At 41.6% G+C, this 18,178-nt stretch overlaps 1 protein-coding gene across 4 annotated transcripts; it reads right to left on the bottom strand.

Annotated features, from left to right (window-relative positions):
• Positions 1-741: 741 nt before the first annotated feature.
• LOC122395804 lies at positions 742-17,276 on the bottom strand. Of its 4 annotated transcripts, XM_043393669.1 has the most exons (8): positions 17,167-17,276; positions 15,708-15,946; positions 14,294-15,196; positions 13,186-13,537; positions 11,445-11,850; positions 11,001-11,272; positions 10,543-10,727; positions 742-6,507 (listed from the first exon to the last, which is right to left on the bottom strand). In XM_043393669.1, the coding sequence occupies exons 1-8, from the start codon at positions 17,266-17,268 to the stop codon at positions 6,444-6,446; spliced, it is 2,523 nt and encodes an 840-aa protein (XP_043249604.1). In that variant the 5' UTR covers positions 17,269-17,276; the 3' UTR covers positions 742-6,443. The 4 variants fall into 4 exon arrangements, with proteins under 4 accessions (XP_043249604.1, XP_043249606.1, XP_043249605.1 ...); XM_043393671.1 differs by lacking the exon at positions 17,167-17,276 and having other exon boundaries at positions 15,787-16,442; XM_043393670.1 differs by lacking the exon at positions 17,167-17,276 and having other exon boundaries at positions 14,294-15,626; positions 15,708-15,835.
• Positions 17,277-18,178: the final 902 nt, after the last annotated feature.

Here is an 18,178-nt window from a genome sequence, read left to right as displayed (position 1 = left end):
AAACGCGTTTATTCAACGAAATGCCACTTCTATCATTAAACACGTAAAAAAAAATATATTGTATTTCAACTATAAATAAAGACAATCGTTTCCGTTATCGAACGATACATTTTCGAAGTGTGTCCTTTCATGGGCCTAACTGCAACGATCATATTAGGTCATTTTTTGTACTAGAATTTAACACTAAACCTATCACGACCCCTGACAATGCGTATTAAATATAGTTAAACTTTAGACGCGTGCAGTTCCGAAACTACTAGTGTTTTATTAATAATCGAGGCATTGTTAGAAGCGGCAAGGCTTCCCCTTCAAAATGGTTTTTGAATTTTGTCGATCCCTCTTTCCGTTTTCGAGATATCGTAATTTATGTAAAAGGTAATTTTTTTAATTCGACTACGATCTCGCTGGGCGCCTTAGAAAGGCCTATTAACGCGTATTAAAATAGTTAAACTTTAGACGCGTGCAGTTCCAAAACTACTAGTGTTTTATTAATAATCGAGGCATTGTTAGAAGCGGCAAGGCTTCCCCTTCAAAATGGTTTTTGGTTTTTGTCGATCGGACTTTCCGTTTTCGAGATATCGTAATTTATGTAAAAGGGTATTTTTCTTAATTTGACTATCTCTGTCTCCGTCTGACGCGTCGCGTCGTGCCTCTTCGTCGCACGTGAGTCGTGACCGAGTGACCTAGTTTCGGGCGTAGTATTTCCAAGAATTTACTACGCACTGTTTACTATTTTCGCGCGCGCGAGTTCATTGATCCGAATGAAACGTAAACAAACGCTTCGGACCCTTATATCTCGGAAACCAGCCACCGCATCGACTCGAAACTAAAATCGCTATATCTTCGGAACTAACGAAGCTATCGACTGGTTCGAACGCTCATTTTAAAGGGCATTTTATCCCCTATCCGATGAGCATATAAACTATTATTATTTATGTTGTGTTCTATGTTTATTTTAACATTTACTTTTACTCTACATATCCAAAGAAGTTTCAGCAATTCCTATATATAGGTTTAGTGTTAAAGAAATATACCATGGAATTTTAGAATTTGTTAAAATTGAATACCGTTTTTAGTACATCGATATGTTCAAACTTTTTGCCCGCTAAAAAATGGGGAAAACATGAGATGACCTAATACACATATAACATTATAATAATAAGAAAATACTATTATCGTAACGCGCGATCGTTGTTATTAGGCCAATGAATTTATTTCGAAAGTACAATCAACTGAGGAATGCCAAGATCTTCGATCATGTTTTGTACGAAATGCATAATATAATCGAAACATTGGTCCATTTGTGTGAATCCACCGACACGGAAGTATGGGAATATCTTCGATAAAATAACGAAATAAAATACGCAAATGCAAAGGTGCCACTTGACTTTTCGTACAACCATTGGTTCAGCAACGGTTCATACGGTGATACATAAATTTTAATCTAATTTTGTTATCAAAATAAAACTTTCGAACGTTCGTTCGCTCTGAAACGTTATACGAGGTAACGTAAAGATCGCTATCTCGTAAAATGGCGTAAAATGTATGCGATTCCGTTAGTTAAGCGGCGATTGAAATGTAAGCAGATTGCGGGAGTTTAACTTCTCTCGAACTTTTTGATCTTTTCTCCGAACAAAAGATATTACGTACGGTTAGATGGTATCGCCTTCGTATAGCATAACTAAATTTACCAGTCACGCGAGATGTTTGCTATCCACGAAGTTGCTGCTAGACGTTAGAACCGTGCGCCTCGTGGCAGGTGTTGCGGGAAAAAGATTGAACGGAATTAATTGCACGGCTTTTTGCTTCGAAGATAATAAACGATAATAATACTGACGTTAAAGCTACATGGTACCGCGGTCGTTCTCGCGAATTTACATATTTTGACCGACGTTCGCGTTATTGTATTTTTAAGTGTTCGAAGAAAATCGATGCAAATTGCTAATATACTTTTAAAAATACAACTAAAATTATTTAACGTTTCGACCGATTCCAATGATACACAGAGGCACGTTTCGCTTTTTAATTTCATTCTCATTCGATGCAAAATTATTAGGTAGTTTTTTAATTCGTTGATACCGAATCGGTCTACGCGAACGAATAATGTAGTCCAGGTACAACTGCTCGATAAAGTCAGCTAAACGCCTGTAACCGATTCTCTTCGACGAGAATCGAAAACAATACGAATATAAAAATTATTATCCATCGTTACTACTATGTAATCGTTACTCTTTCCTATCTCTACAGACTCTAACAAAATCTGTACTGCAAAATATAACTGTAATTTATATCAACAGAGAGTGAACAATGTGTGACAATCCCGAAACGTGGAACTTCTGAAATACGTATGTTGTTGGATTATCAAGGCGAAAAGAATCTTTTTTTTCGAATGTTACAAGAATTAGCCAGATTCCGGGACGTGCCACGAGACAAAGATACAAGCACCAATCACTGTGCACAAGAAGTAGCCTCATCTACGATCGATGATATTCGTCCTTCTTACGCACGGGGGGGGGCAACAGTTTTTCCATGTTTTTCACAGTGGATGCAATTCCAGTTGAGTAACTCGAGTTTCTTGGGAAACGAGACGCTAATGGCAGATTACGGACGACGTCTGTCCTTGATTCTAATACCGTTATTACCTCAAATTATGACAATCAACCGCGAACGGCCGGCAACGAGTTGCTCCATAACTTCTATGAATATACAATGAATCGCATACTGACAAGAATATCGGCGTCACAGTATAAAAATAACTATACGTTTTTAAACATTCCCGTTGAAAGTTTCGAAGGTCGTTGAAAAGTTCGAGCGAAATTTATTTAAAGATACCTACGTTCAACGTTCAAACAAAAATCGAACTTCGAATATTTTTATATAATTTCTCGTTTTAATACGTTTCCACGGATCATTTGGTTGTTTGGCATACGCTTACGGGATCGAACCGCGTCCAACGGAACGGAATTATTTTCGAACACGATTTCAGCGAGTTTCTCGGGAAACGCGTCGGTGTCTCGCGATAAATTCCCGCTAAATCTGCGACGTCTTATCTCCTTTGATCCGAACAGTACACGCGAGCCAGTCGTGCGAAACAAAACCGACACACCCCCAACCGTTGAATTTCTCAACGTGTTAAACGACGTTTCCGACCTCTTAAGACGAAGACACCTATCGATTAACCCTAACTATAACTCCATTATTACGCTGTATACTCTCGAACCACGAAACATCGTGCCGTTTAAATGTTGCACGGATTATACAGACACGGACACAGACACGCGTTTAAATATGTTCTTTTCACGGATGCACAGCGATTAAGATATACACAGTTCGAATTGTACAGGATGTCGTGTAGCCTCTTGAATGCTTAAAACTCTGCTCGACGGTAATATACCGGGTACATGTATAGCCTCCAAGTGTGAATTCCCTTTTGTTTTATTATACCTGCGAACGCGTTACTCTCCGGCGTCGTTATTCGCGACGAGCCTCTCAAAATATTTTATGCACAGATTCGTGTGTACAGTGGTCTCGAAAAAAAACTTGCACGTGCCAGAGATGGTAAAAATTTTTTAGTCAGAAGTTGTGCAAGTTTTTTTTGAGCCAGGTGTATCGTAAGGAGAAAGATCAGTTTTTTAAGTAGACCAGACATTTTTCGGAGTGTGTTACGTTTAATAAGTTCTATTAAATTTCCATACGTCGAGTGATTAATCTGGGAACTGACCTTTCTTTCTTCCTATAATACACGTAATCTAGGTTAACACTACCTAGGCGTCTGATCGAAAAATTGCAGCGACAGCTGAATTTAGACAAAAGATTTCAGCCCTCAAAGGTCAACTCCGCTGATCGGGAATCACGTTAATCGTACTCAACACCTTGACCGTCGGGCCAGTACTCGTCAAATTTAGTTTTTAGACGATCGAAAACTGACCCTAAAATTGATCATAGCTTTTGTTCTGAATCGAGGGAAGTTGATCGATCGATAGCCTCGAGCAAACAAAATCTTTTGCCTTTACCGTGATGATGGAATCAAGTATATAGTAAACAGAATCATGCTGATACTTGTGCTCTTTATGTAACCTTGTTAAAGTTAAATGATAACTGATAGTACGAATAACTTGTATTTTAGAAGATATTGATCAAAGAATACATTGAGAACCACTTTAACAGCGAAAAGACGGTTGAAGGAATATAGCTGAAAGGGATAAGAATGCTTCATTTGGTTTGCAGATGCCTACAGTGGTGCTCTTCGCTATACCGGTATAATCGAAGCCTAACGAAACCCATGAACGTTTCCACACGTTTGATATTGTGGATTAATATTGTATGTCAGAATTGGCAGTTGTACCACAGGCGACAGACTATCGTTTTACATTCTTACACTCGGTATTTCTCAGTCTAGAAAAGTTATAGAATATACATATAAAGTGTGTGTGTGATAACTAACGATTAATCGATGGATTATCATTGTCCAACCATGTGTCCAATGCCAACCGAATAATACCAAGTACAATCGAATCTCGGATCGCTACTGTAACGAATGAAAAGGCACAACGATTTCAATTCACGCGTTTACAGTGTACGTATCACACTTGATCCCACCATTACAGACAGCTTGATTGGGCTGCGCGTGAATTTCTGTGCCACGGCAATCTCGCTAACCCGTTTACACACCTGCACCTACACTCGATAGTTTTGATTATCATTGCTGAGGTGTTATCGCGAGGTAAGACTCTTGTATAGTTCCGAGCCGCAACGAGGAATCGATATTGTCACTTCGGTAACGCTCGGTGTGTGCCATATATTCCTTCTATATCGAATGTCGTTCAGAATGATCGAGCAAACAGTCAATAAAACTAGAAACTATGGTAAACGTTAAATGTTCAACGTAAACTGTATGTAAAAGATCTACAAGAAAGCATTGTAATAAAAAATCTTATCGTAGACGTGATTTTAGGAACTGGAATGGACTAAAATCATAATACTTTTCTACGTAAAATTTGGAGCGTCAATTTAGATTAATAAGAAGGAAAACAATCCGTTCTAATTCCTAGAATCACTCTGCATGGTCGTATGGTTCAGACTATTAAAGGTAGAAGTAAGTTTCTTATAGAAGAATTGTTCAATTTGAAAGGAGGGGATGAAAAAAAACAATTGTTCCTTCCATCTTTAATAGCCCAATAATAATCGAGCATCTCCATTTAAACCGACGTAAAAATAAACAAATAAATAAAATATATACAAACGATTTCAGTTTTGTACGATGTATCGGATAAACTTATCACAAACGTCATAAAAGTATTTTAAAAAAGACAAAACGCCAATGAACAACCACTCGCGCGATATCGATCGAATATAGATCTATCGTACAGAAAATATTTCATCTCGCCGGCAAAAGGAAAATCCGTGAAAAATTCTATTCAGACATTAGAGATGTCCACGTTTTCTTCCCAAGCTGTAGTTTCCATTCTATTTCGAATACTAGTTTGAACTCTGCTAGAAGATATATACACGCGTTCTTTCTTAATTTAACTGAAAATCTGTTCGCGAAACGTTTGTCACAGGCACAATTAATAAACAGTTTCCCGGGGCATGCTTCTCGTCTTCCTTCAAGTAAACCTTATAATCTCAAAGTGTTACAAAAATAGTCTCGTATATGCCTACCGTACTATCCGTTCCATCGAGTACGTATTTCTTTTTTGAATGTATCACACGTGTACGCTGTAAAACAGTCGGCAAAGTTTCATCACGGGACAAGAACGAACAGAAATTGATAAATGACAATAGCGAGTCCTTCATTGCTGTTGCGACGACAAAGGGAACAGTACGATCTCGGCTACGTCTACTTTCTTCAACAACATTCCCCTCTCTGATCGCGAGAGATCCGTCGATACAGTTTTGTGCATTTTACGCGAATAATAATACTGATTATCCATTTTCACACGGAAATCGTTTCTCAGAGATCAGCAACCGGACTTGCAAGAGTACGTTCTACACTGATAGCTACGGTTACACAAAATATACTCGATCGTTCGCGATACTTTGCCATCCAGAGTTTCCAACTGTTCCGATTGAAATTCTCCTCGATGATTCGTAACGAAGAAGAAGAAATTAATAACAAAAATTTATCACATATCGTCCGATCCGCAGAAGAGAAAACACCGAACAAAGGTCTAAACAAGGGTCTAAGGGACTAAGTTGATCAAAGGATTGTGATTTACGATCGAAACGCGACGATTCTCGAGATTTACCTCCGTGGAATTTTCGAAGCTGTCTCTTTCGGCAAGAACTTACCCTCGTCCAGGTAAAACGGTGATTCGTGGTCGTTACGATGCAAAGGGATTTCACGTATCAGTTGAAATCGTTGGAGATCGCGCAGTTTAAATTCACATCGTGTACTGAGACAACAGAATTCGTGGTGTCGTCAGGTTGTTCGATGGTTCGGGTCAAGTGGTGCACCACGCTAGTATCACCTTCTTGAACGGTACGAAAATCGCGCGATCAGGATCGCTGAAACAGATAAACGACCATAATCGTTATAACACAGCCAGTTGCAGCGAAGCAAGCGGGAAACTCTATCTGTTCTGTTGCAAACCCTGTTGCAGTTACGAGTTAACAGCGGGGAAAAAAATTGATGACCGGTTGGAGATCAATGTTGCACGATACTCGGTGCTACCGGCTTGCCTTTCACGGAAGAATCGAACGAAACCGACGTAACACGTAACACGTAACACGTGCATTGTACCTAACAGAAACTCGTTACATCGGGTTAGAACTCATTTGCATTTTCCTTGTAAACGGGGGGTCTAAAGGCGTGCGCTTGGATTTTTAACGATCACGTTTCAAGAGCTGATCGTTTGAAAAATTTCGTGCAATACGAAGCACGCGAGCGAAACAGATTGTACCGCGTTTTTTTCAACGGTTTAACGGCAGTCTAATTTTGCAAGCCATTCTTCTTCTGCGATCTACTCGAAGCATTCTAGTCCGACGATTTGGAAAAATCGATCTTTGTGTCTTTTGTAGACATTAAATTTCAGGGTTCGTAAATGTAAGAAAGAAGGCATATCTCACCAACGATTGAACTCTGTGTACTCTCCGCGTTCGTAGTTTCCCGTCAAGTGTGTTTCCACGGCTAGAGTTACACGCAAAGTCTCAAACTAACGCACAGGTGCTTTACGCGAGATCAGAATCTGAGGAGGTGCACTTTCAGGGACGTCGATTCGTCACGCGAGCATTTCGAACCAAACTTGGAGCAATTTTCCAAGGCTCTCGCGGAACGAGGTTTCTCACGATAATCTATGCAACAGTCTTTGCTATCGACCATGCGCACAAAGCGTGAACATTTCGTCCGAACCATTGTCGGGCTAATGTTATTCGTTACGAACAGAAATCTTCGATTCGTTCCGTAAACTGAACAGTTTGTGAGTGTCAAAGAGACTCGTAATTCACGCTATATATTTCTAATTACGATATTGTAAATACATTACAAAAGGTTGGCTATAAATAACGTAGAAAATCAGGCGGTCTTTTCTCTGGGTATTTCTAGTTCGAATGTACAGCATCGTCTATATCAAAGTTGCATACGCCATTGTAGGCGCGCAACGTGCAAGCCGGGTCTCAACGACCTACAACCACGGCACGAATATAGTCCTCATTACTTATTCATTGTGCTGTCGAATGGTAAAACGCCTCGGATAAAGGTGCAATCTCATCTAAGCATCACTTCACACGCATCACCGAAACAGATTTTAATTTAACGAGCGAAATATAACACCGAACTTAACATCTGTATTTAAAAGTGTGTGTTTATTTTACCATAATTTATTTTCTCATTTAAGTATACATAAATGAATGGAAAGACAGCTTGCTCGTAAAGAATACAAATTATCGTATAATATAACATTGTTCGGTTTATTGACCAGTGTTATCGAAGACACGATTATAATATTTTTAACAAGTTTACGTAACAGTGTACATACATGATCTAAAAACAGTCGCGTTTGGTTAATTGATTATACTGTTACAACGTTATCCACCCATGAATATATAAAAACGTAATTGCAGTCACGTTTCCACATTATACTTCTTTAGTTGACCTTCACAGCTACATGTAGCAAGTTTGCTTTACTGCAAATAAATGGTTGCACTTAAGCGTGTAGCTCAACTCTTTATAACTCGCTAGAATTTTAACGATACCGAGAATCTTGAACTCGTTCTACAAGACACGGATAGTTGCGTAACTTATTTTATATTACTTTCCATTACGTAATGGCTTAATGAAAACTTTGAAATTAATTTTCTCGAAATGGGGAAAGAGCGTCGAGCTGTTTCGAAGATTCGTAAGTCTCGAAAAAGACTTTCAGATGGTAGATAAACCAGTAAACGTTCTTTCCACGGGTACGAAACAATAGTTGTTGAAAGTAATACGGAATTATCGAACGGGGTTCACAGCAAACTTTACATTCTTCCACGAAAGTAACCCCAACATTCGCGCCTGTACGCTGCACGTGCATACGTATGTATGCATATGCAGGTGCATGCGCAACTTCGAGACGAGAGTTTATCGCGAGCAGAATTGCTTTTGTCACGCACCTCGTACCGCTGCCTATTACCTCGCAAAACACGAAGCAATTACGAAATTAAATACGTCGGGCCGATTCGGAAAAGGCTGCTTCCTTCTGCTGAAGGCGCCAATTTAATTGAGAACTACCCGTAGAAGTCGTGATCCCGCTTTATCTCACGAACAGGGACCATTGCCAAGACGCCAACCTCGAGTCGTAAACACCCGCTAAACAAATGCATCGCCGAGTCACGCGTGCATAACAACCCCGTTTCTATTTCAGGACTGCGGAAATCTAAACAATCTGCTCGATAAACAATAACGCGACTTCATAATGTCCCGTCGAAATACCAAATTGAAAAACCGGTTATACCCAAAATATACACGATGTTCAACCATCCTTGAGATAAAAAATAGGAGATTAGAGGCCAAAATAAGACGAAAATCAAGAATATCAATTTGTTGATTGAGGCTTCGTTAAAAAATTATTAAAACATTTCAAATCGTTCTAAAAAAATTATTTCTAGTCGCAGGGGTCAATTACAATCATTTTTTATGAATAGACATACCCTCGAAATCCTACCCACTTTCGAGAAAAAAATTCAATAAGTAGACAAATTTTTCGACAAAATCAAAAGATTTCAAATCGTTTTAAAAAAATTATATTTAGTTGTAGGGGTCAATTACAATCAATTTTGGTGAATACACATACCCTCGAAATCCTACCCACTTTCGAGAAAAAAATTCAATAAGTGGACAAATTTTTCGACAAAATCAAAAGATTTCAAATCGTTCTAAAAAAATTATTTTTAGTTGAGGGGGTCAATTACAATCAATTTTGGTGAATACACATACCCTCGAATTCCTACCCACTTTCGAGAAAAAAATTCAATAAGTGGATAAATTTTTCGACAAAATCAAAGCATTTCAAATCGTTCTAAAAAAATTATTTCTAGCCGCAGGGGTCAATTACAATCATTTTTTATGTATAGACATACCCCCGAAATCCTACCCACTTTCGAGAAAAAAATTCAATAAGTAGACAAATTTTTCGACAAAATCAAAAGATTTCAAATCGTTCTAAAAAAATTATTTCTAGTCGCAGGGGTCAATTACAATCATTCTTGGTGAATAGACATACCCTCGAAATCCTACCCACTTTCGAGAAAAAAATTCAATAAGTAGACAAATTTTTCGACAAAATCAAAGCATTTCAAATCGTTCTAAAAAAATTATTTTTAGTCTAGGGGGTCAATTACAATCAATTTTGGTGAATAGACATTCCCTCGAAATCCTACCCACTTTTGAGAAAAAAAATTCTTTAGTGGAAATATACTATGTGTCGCTTACTGTTCCACGTTTATTCGCGTTAAAAAGAATTTTAATAGATCGTCTACTGTTTTAAGCGAAAAGTTACTGATAGAGATGTCTACGAGAGACGCGTTGGTGCTCACGATATGTTTTTTCAGGATATATTTTCTCTAGCATTATGTTCACTGCGGTAATAATGCAGAGTCGCAACAGTGGCATTGTATTAATGAGAACTGCTAACTGCGAAAACGCGACCGACGCGCGTTCGATAAAAGGCCTCGTTATTGTTCCAGCGAAGCAACGAAGCCTGGCTTCACGGAAGTCTGTGACTTGACAAACGAGTCATATTTATAACGTCAGGGATTTACCAGCCGTGCAGACATACAGCGAACAGAGTTTAGCGAAACACTGACAGTGTTTGAAACAATTCCTAACACGTTCGCGTGCGTGAACGGTCTTCCATATATTAACTGGCAAAGTGTAATGAATACCTTCTATTACACTTAATAGGCCTTGATCCTCAAACGAGGGGGAGTCTCGAGCTACAAGTTTTCGAATTGTATGTTTACGTTTAAAACTTCACGACTGTGAAATAAACGGTTCGCACAGATTCAAGTAGAGGTGGTCGAAGGTTAAGACGGTTGCAATGGATAGAATGAAAACATGAGACTTACCAATCGAAGAATCTTCTACCGTGGAAAGTGCCGTCGGAGGAGCCATTTAGATATGGTAACTCCACGCCTACGTGCGCTTCCTCACGGCCTGGTACAGGTCCCACGTATCTGACTCGTCCTTGAAGAACCCTTCCTTCCGGCGATATAACCTTCACCAGGTGATCCAGTTTAAGGTCCCTCGGTATCTGCGAAAATAAACGATAGGAATCATAAATTAATTTGTTGCGTACGTCCCATTCCGTAAAACACCAAATCCTCTATCTTTATTCGCCTCTACACTTAGTGCGAATTAGTCCAATTTGGTAGACACGATACGTGGCTGGAATTTCTCCAACCACTTGTTAAAATGTGATCGTTGGAAATTAATTCTCGAACGCTCGCAACTTCGTTAAAATCATGATAGTTTTAACGTGTCCTCTGGTCGATTCTTGTACTTTAGACGAAGCGATTAAATTTACCTTTGGCAGGTACGGTCTGGCATCCTGAGGTGGATGCCAGTCGCGGATGAGATCAGGCTCGGAGTAACGTCGTGCGCGTCTCCGTCTGGCCGTTTGCTTGTTCCAATAATCCGAACTGACACCGGCACTGGATACTGTCAGCATCGAATCGATGCTACGTCGCAAATAATCCTCTGCCTCGTCGATCAACGACTCGGTCGAGTCGCCGCTGTTGTCGCCGCCGACCAAATCCGAACGCAGGTTCGGTAAACTGCCTCGCGTCATTGGGCACTCTGCGAGCAAAAACCATCCCCGCCCTGAATCAAGGAACGTTCACGAGCGACGATTTCGTTCGTGGTCGTTCGAACCAATTAGAGGGGATATGTCCTTCGCGTAGACAAAAACAGGTGATAACAGTGCGATAAGGTCTTGTTTACTGCGGTCGTTTTCGAGACAGAACGTTACCTTGAAAGGTGACTTTCGATCGTGTTCTCTTCTGAACGTTTTTGGAAGTCTTAGAGGACGTCGTGGGCGGGTGGACGTGGGTAGGCGACGATGGCATGGAGGACCAAGTCGGTCTCGGAGTAGATGTTGCCGTAGGAACTCTCCACGTGTCGAATGATGCCGCGGTCGCTCTCCAGGAGTGTCTTCGCGACGGTCCGCTGGCAACTTCGAGCCCCGGCGATGGGATCGAGGTCAAAGAGCCGCGGTAACGCGAGGAATAGAGATCGGTGGAGAGGCGACAGTCGCAAGGACTCGGGAGTCCTGTGCCGGGATTGCAACGAGACCAGAATCCTGCTGGCGAACCCAACGATTCGCGTCGGTGCATGTCGGGTGTACGAAGGCCGCAGCCGCGCGAACTGAAACAAGTCTGAAACGAAAACGATCACCGGAAGAAATTCTACTAATTCGTGTCGCTATGAGCATCGATTAACCGACGATATCGTACGAGGAAACTAATCACGACGAAACACCAAAGTGAATCGTATTAATTTCCCACAAACGAAACGGTGTTTTGTGTGTTTCAAAAGCAGCGTACTACGTCGCAATAGTTCGTTGCGCAGCTCGTGCACGCGTTTTAATTGTCTTTTGCGTAATACCCATGGGAATCGGTTAAAAGGTTTCGCGCCTGTTTTCTATAGCGAGAATTCCCTCGATCTCGAAATTTTATCATCGAACAACGAATAGAAATGTTTAGTTCGCGGACTATAATCCATTAACATTGGATATTTGTATTGCAATTTAAAAAACGTTGTTCAGCATCGGAATCTCGTAACGCAGAAGCGTCGTCCTGTTCAGACTTTTAATTGTCTGTTACGTAACGCGCGTCGATGTCGATTAAAAGGTTTCTCGTAAATTTTCCGTTACGAAATTGATCGTGATGCTGTCAGTTGTGAGAAGAAAACGGCGATCGTTACGTATACGACTAATTCAACTTCCTTATACCTACGCCCCGACGTTTCGTTTCAGTGACCGTCATTGAGATGTGTAGGTTCGTTGAGCAACGTTAAATCATACCTTTATTGTCCATAGAAATCTAGCTAAAATACACCTTGCGATGTAATGTAAATTGTACTTTACGCTTCTCAATAGCTCGTAATAATTAACGAAATTAATTGTAACAAAAGCACCCAAATACCTTGGGTTACATAAATTTTCAGCCTGTTCGCCATGTCGTAACCCCTTAAGATGAATTTCAATCGAAAGCTAAGGGGAAAAAGTTTGCCATAAATATGTCCGAGGATCTCAAAGTTGAAACTTTTCACTTACAGGTCGTCATCCTGGCAGCACCGTGGTCTCACAAGAACCGATCATGTCAACTTTCGAGTCGTAAAACCAGATACCAGCCACCTTTAGGGAGACACGATGGTATTGATTTTCGACTCCTGTAGCTCGGCACCGGCAACCCCAGGGATAGAGGGACCCAATAATTACAAGTCTAGGAACGTAGAACTCGACGATAGACAATCTCAAACTCACGAAACCTAATAGAGACAACTTTCAAACTCGACAAAGTACAAACGACTTCGGACTAGAACGACGAAGGTCTTCCAAAGACTGAACATCTTCGCTTAATACCTTTTACACGAACGATGAAAACGGATCCATCGATCCAGAACCATTTCTTACATATTCATTTAATATTTTAACGCGTTTTACTACTATTGGAATGCTAGGACGATTTTGATTTCGAATCGAGCCTTACCTGTGCGTGTGGATCGTGACAGAGGTGATCGGCGCTTCTGGACAACTCCGGTACCATGCTGGTGAAACTGATGTCCGAGAGCATCACTCTTCTGGCTTCCCGCGTCTTGTCGGAGAGTCGGAGTCTTCCGGGGACTCCTGTCGGCAAGGCAAATTTGCTGGGCAACGTGGTAAACGTGTGAGCCACTTTGTGCGCGAGGTAGCTCTCGGAACGCCAATGCGCCGGAAGTGCGGAGATGTCCGTCTGGGCACCAGACTCCCTTCTCGCTCCACTGATTCTGTCCATCACTGGCCTCAGTGGAGCGGCGCTCTTCCGGCGACTACCTGCCAGAGCTTCTCGGTGGATGATTGGCCTGAAAAGACGATAGTCACCCTTCTTAACCTATTCGACGACGAATTGGTTCTCCGGACTCTCGAAAGCACGCACAATAACGGCCGACTCCTTAACACATTGTCACCGTTAAATTGTTCATTAATGGTCCAATTTATAGAGACGCCGTAACAAACGACCAGGAGTTACAATTCGCAATTTGTTTTAAATCCGTGATAAAAGATTTGAAATTCTATTATCTACCCGTACGTATTAACGAGCAGGAAACGCAATTAAAGCGTTGTTTCATTTACGTATGCATCGGTAATTAGAATGTTCCGCGTCTGGCCGAGTCGAGTTAACTGAAAAAAAAAAAGAAAAAAAAATGGTCTGGAAATAAGTGAAACTGTTTCATAGCTGTTAAGTACTCAGCAGCTAATTGAAGTACTTTCGTCGAATACATGCATATATTGGCGTGAGAGTCTTCCATCGAGCGCGGAATAAAGAGCTCTACAGAATGTATAATTTTTTTTAAATTATTCAACCAGCCTCTATATTGCACTTTTATTCTTTCGGTGAATTACGAGCGTAAGTAAACGCTGCTCGACAAAGTCTTGCGATGTAAAACGCAACGGGAATTGTAGTATTACGCTCTTTGTTTTCATCCTTTCCCAAGTAGCAATTAATTACCATCTCGTTGTAAACTTCTATCCCAAATTAAATTGACTTTTTTCAATTCTGTCCACGACTGGTATCTGGTTCGACACAGCCGATACAGGGTAACAGAAATGACGATTACCTGTAAGCGGTGGGTGGTGCAGCCAAAGTGTTCCTCCTGACCGCGTGTCTAGTGGGGTATTCCGGCTCCTCGACCACGCCGCACTTGCTGATATCGGTCTCGACCAACACCGAGCACTGCGACCACATTTTGTTCAATCTCGTGCTGGAGCTCTCGTCGAATCTATCGACGCTCTCCTCGCGATCGATGCTGGAACTCTGCGAGGACACCGCCTCCTCGACGGAGCTGGTCTTCTCGCCGTTGCAGACCAGAGCCTCCCCTTCGGCGGACTTCGTGTACTTCAACAACACCGGCTGACCGGTGGCCGGGGTCTGCTGCCAGGATTCGGTCTCCGTTATCGACACGAGGTCCTCCTGCAGCCCGAGATCGCGGCAGGTCTCGTCCGTCGTGAATATCAGCTCGATGTCGTCTAGCTCCTCGGACTCGTTCTCGGACTGATCGTTTATCTTCGGCTGATCGGCCGACTGATTCTGACGTTGTTGTTGCTGGGTGACCTGCGCGTCCGGGTTGTCGCTGAACACCGAATTCTCGCCATCGGACACGGACTTCAGGCTCAGATCCTCCAAATCCTTGTCCGGTATATCCAAACGATCGCCCTGCGCTTCGTTCGCGTCCTCTACCTCGACATCCTTCGAGGTCGAACCACCTTCCACGGACGTGCTCTTAACGATCTCGTTCGACGCCTGATCCATGAGCTTCGACCTCTGCTCCCTGGACGACGGTCTCGAGCGGCCCTTCGATGGTTTCTCGGCCGCGCGAGACTGGGAATCGAGGCTCTCGTTGCTGCTGCTGTTGTTACCGCCGCTACGCGTCCCGATGCCCGACCTGGACGCCTCCAACGCGTCGTCCGCGACCACTTTGTCCCTTGACGCGTCCATGAGCGCGCCTGCTTGCCCTGACAGACTGATACGGTTTACAGGGTGAGAATGACACCGAGAACGACGCCGCGTTTACGCGCAGTTATTAATAGAGGTGCATCGAGAACTGTGCGCGTTCCTTTTAATTAACGCTACGCCACGAAGGCTTCGACCATCAAGTCGCGCAGCGGTTGCCGACGAATTGTGGTCGTGAGCGTGCCTTGACGCTCGGTGGATCGTCTTTTTGGAACCAGGTATCACTTTTTTAAATCGACAGTAAAAGGGCCATTAATGTATTAACGTTCAGATGTCTCAAATTACTCCATCGTTATTCGACTTTTACGCGCTGGTTGATACGTCCGATAAATGTGGTTCTTCGGCTTCGAAATTCGATAATTGAATTTCTCTTTTACAGTGACAAAAGAAATCTTAAATACATCTGTGGCTCTATGCTTCGTGGTATACTGAAAGAAGAACTAAAATCGTGCATACGGTGAAAAGCGAGATCCGCGGGGAGAACTAGTTAATTGCTCGCGAGCGCACGTTTCGAGACTCACTCTTTGATGTCCTCTACTGCGAGTGGAAAAAGACGAGCCTGGGGCGGCGGGCTTGTGGCAGCATCACTAGAAAACTCACTGTTCCTGCTTAGGATCTTTCGCCTAAGGACGTGATTCTCAAGAGCGAGCCTCTCGACGACGTCAACGTAGCTCTCGCCAGAGAAATCACCGACGCTCTCCTTAAGACGACGAAGTTCTTCCCGCGAGGAGTCCAGCGCGGACCGCAACGATATCACAGTCTTGAGAAATGATACAGAGAAACGTTATTAAATACACAACGTGCGCAAATGATCATGATTTAAGCAAAGTACTGTAAAACCCTCGTTATCCAAAGTAATAGATAGTCGCGACAATTCAAAGAAATGCAATATAAATGCACGTCTGAATTTTTTAATAACAATTGATACGTTCCCCTTGATCCCATCAGCCTTGGATCCATATAAAAGAGACCAGTACCACAGATTATCCAAGGTCAAGGGATCCGGGAGATAAAAGGGACGGTAAATGAATAGCATCGGTCTACGTGAAATCGATGGCTCGAATAAGGGTGTAAAACCACCTGCTCCCTTTCTCGGTATTAGTTTGGGGCTGAAGCATACCCGCCAGAATACAGAAATGTACATACATCGTTCAATTATTTTCTAATTACATGTGTCATGTTATATCGAATGCTTCGGTTTAGCTTCGAATTTTTTTCTCGAAAGTGGATAGGATTTCGAGGGTATGTCTATTCACCAAAATTGATTGTAATTGACCCCCTCAACTAAAAATAATTTTTTTAGAACGATTTGAAATCTTTTGATTTTGTCGAAAAATTTGTCCACTTATTGAATTTTTTTCTCGAAAGTGGGTAGGATTTCGAGGGTATGTCTATTCACCAAAAATGATTGCAATTGACCCCTGCGACTAGAAATAATTTTTTTAGAACGATTTGAAATGTTTCGATTTTGTCGAAAAATTTGTCCACTTATTGAATTTTTTTCTCGAAAGTGGGTAGGATTACGAGGGTATGTCTATTCACCAAAAATGATTGCAATCGACCCCTGCGACTAGAAATAATTTTTTTAGAACGATTTGAAATGCTTTGATTTTGTCGAAAAATTTGTCCACTTATTGAATTTTTTTCTCGAAATTGGGTAGGATTTCGGGGGTATGTGTATTCACCAAAAATGATTACAATTGCGCCCCTCGACCAAAAATAATTTTTTCAGAATGATTTGAAATTTTTTAATAACTTTTTAATGAAGCCTCGGTCAAGAAATTTATATTCTTGATTTTCGTGTTATTTTGGCCTCTAGAATCTTCCATTAAAATTTGTCCCAGGGTTGTCCGAACACCCTGTATATTTTATTAGTTGATTGTTATAGATGTGAGCGTTCCAATACTTTCGTCTACGAACATAGAATGCACGCTGTATATGGGTGATGCGAAGATCAACGTGTTAATTTGTGAATCGAACCTGATGCAAGGCTCTCACGACGTCCAGTCCGGGGATTCCCGGGGATGACAGGGTAAGTTGCAGCCCCTGATGGTGAGACTGCCGACCAGCTTCAGCTTCCATGCCTCCTCCTCCCCGCCCGATGTTACCAACGAGTCCTTGCCGCCGCCACAGGTCATGCCGAAACCTCTTTTTTCCTCGACTGTTTTGTTAGACTCCGGTTACGATTTCACCGATTCGAATCGATCACGTTCCTCCTATTATCCCACTCGCAGCCACGATCGATTCACCGTGGAACTTATCTTTAAAGTATCGACGACCAAACGAATCAGAGAACGGACCACCATTGCAACGTATCCCTTAATCCACGAAAACAATCGTCAGATCTCGCTTCGATCATAAACGTGAAACATTAACGCGAATACTATCGACACCCTTAAAGGCGACGCTATAAATAGAACCGAAAATGTCAGGGATAGTTAATGCGCGTGACGTGTCAAACTACAACGTTGTTTTTCGTACGAAATCAACGAGACACATTGGCGTGCTTCTTAAAATGTCAACTTTATTAATGGCGCGAAGGAAGAACAATACGATGCTTCGATTCTTTGTACGCGACAACGAAATTAACGGGGAACGTTAACTGTAAACAAATATCAAATTTTTCTCATTGTTCAAAGCTGCGTACGTTTTCGAACGATACGAACAGTTTCGATGAATCATCAATTTTCTGCGCACTAGGTTCTACCGCTGAATAATTTTCCTTGTACGCGAATACAGGTTGAAAGATTAATTACAGCCTACGAGTCTTTTCTAAACCGATTTGTCAAATTGTTACTAAAACTTCGTACCCAAAACGTTTGCAAATAATTTGATTATTGATAAATATTGCACCTTTGTTATACCGTGTAAAATAAAAATCGTATAGTATATGACAGAAAAATAATCGAGAATGAGCGTGTAAAGTTTGAAACAACATTTGTCGAAATCGTATCTCTACAACATAAACGATATGAAATGTGTTAAAACTTAC

Source organism: Colletes gigas, unplaced genomic scaffold (genome assembly GCF_013123115.1).
Source record: "Colletes gigas isolate AHSC1104 unplaced genomic scaffold, ASM1312311v1 Colletes_gigas_Sc00006, whole genome shotgun sequence".
NCBI lineage: Eukaryota > Metazoa > Arthropoda > Insecta > Hymenoptera > Colletidae > Colletes > Colletes gigas.
This window is presented reverse-complemented; position numbering and strand designations above follow the sequence as displayed.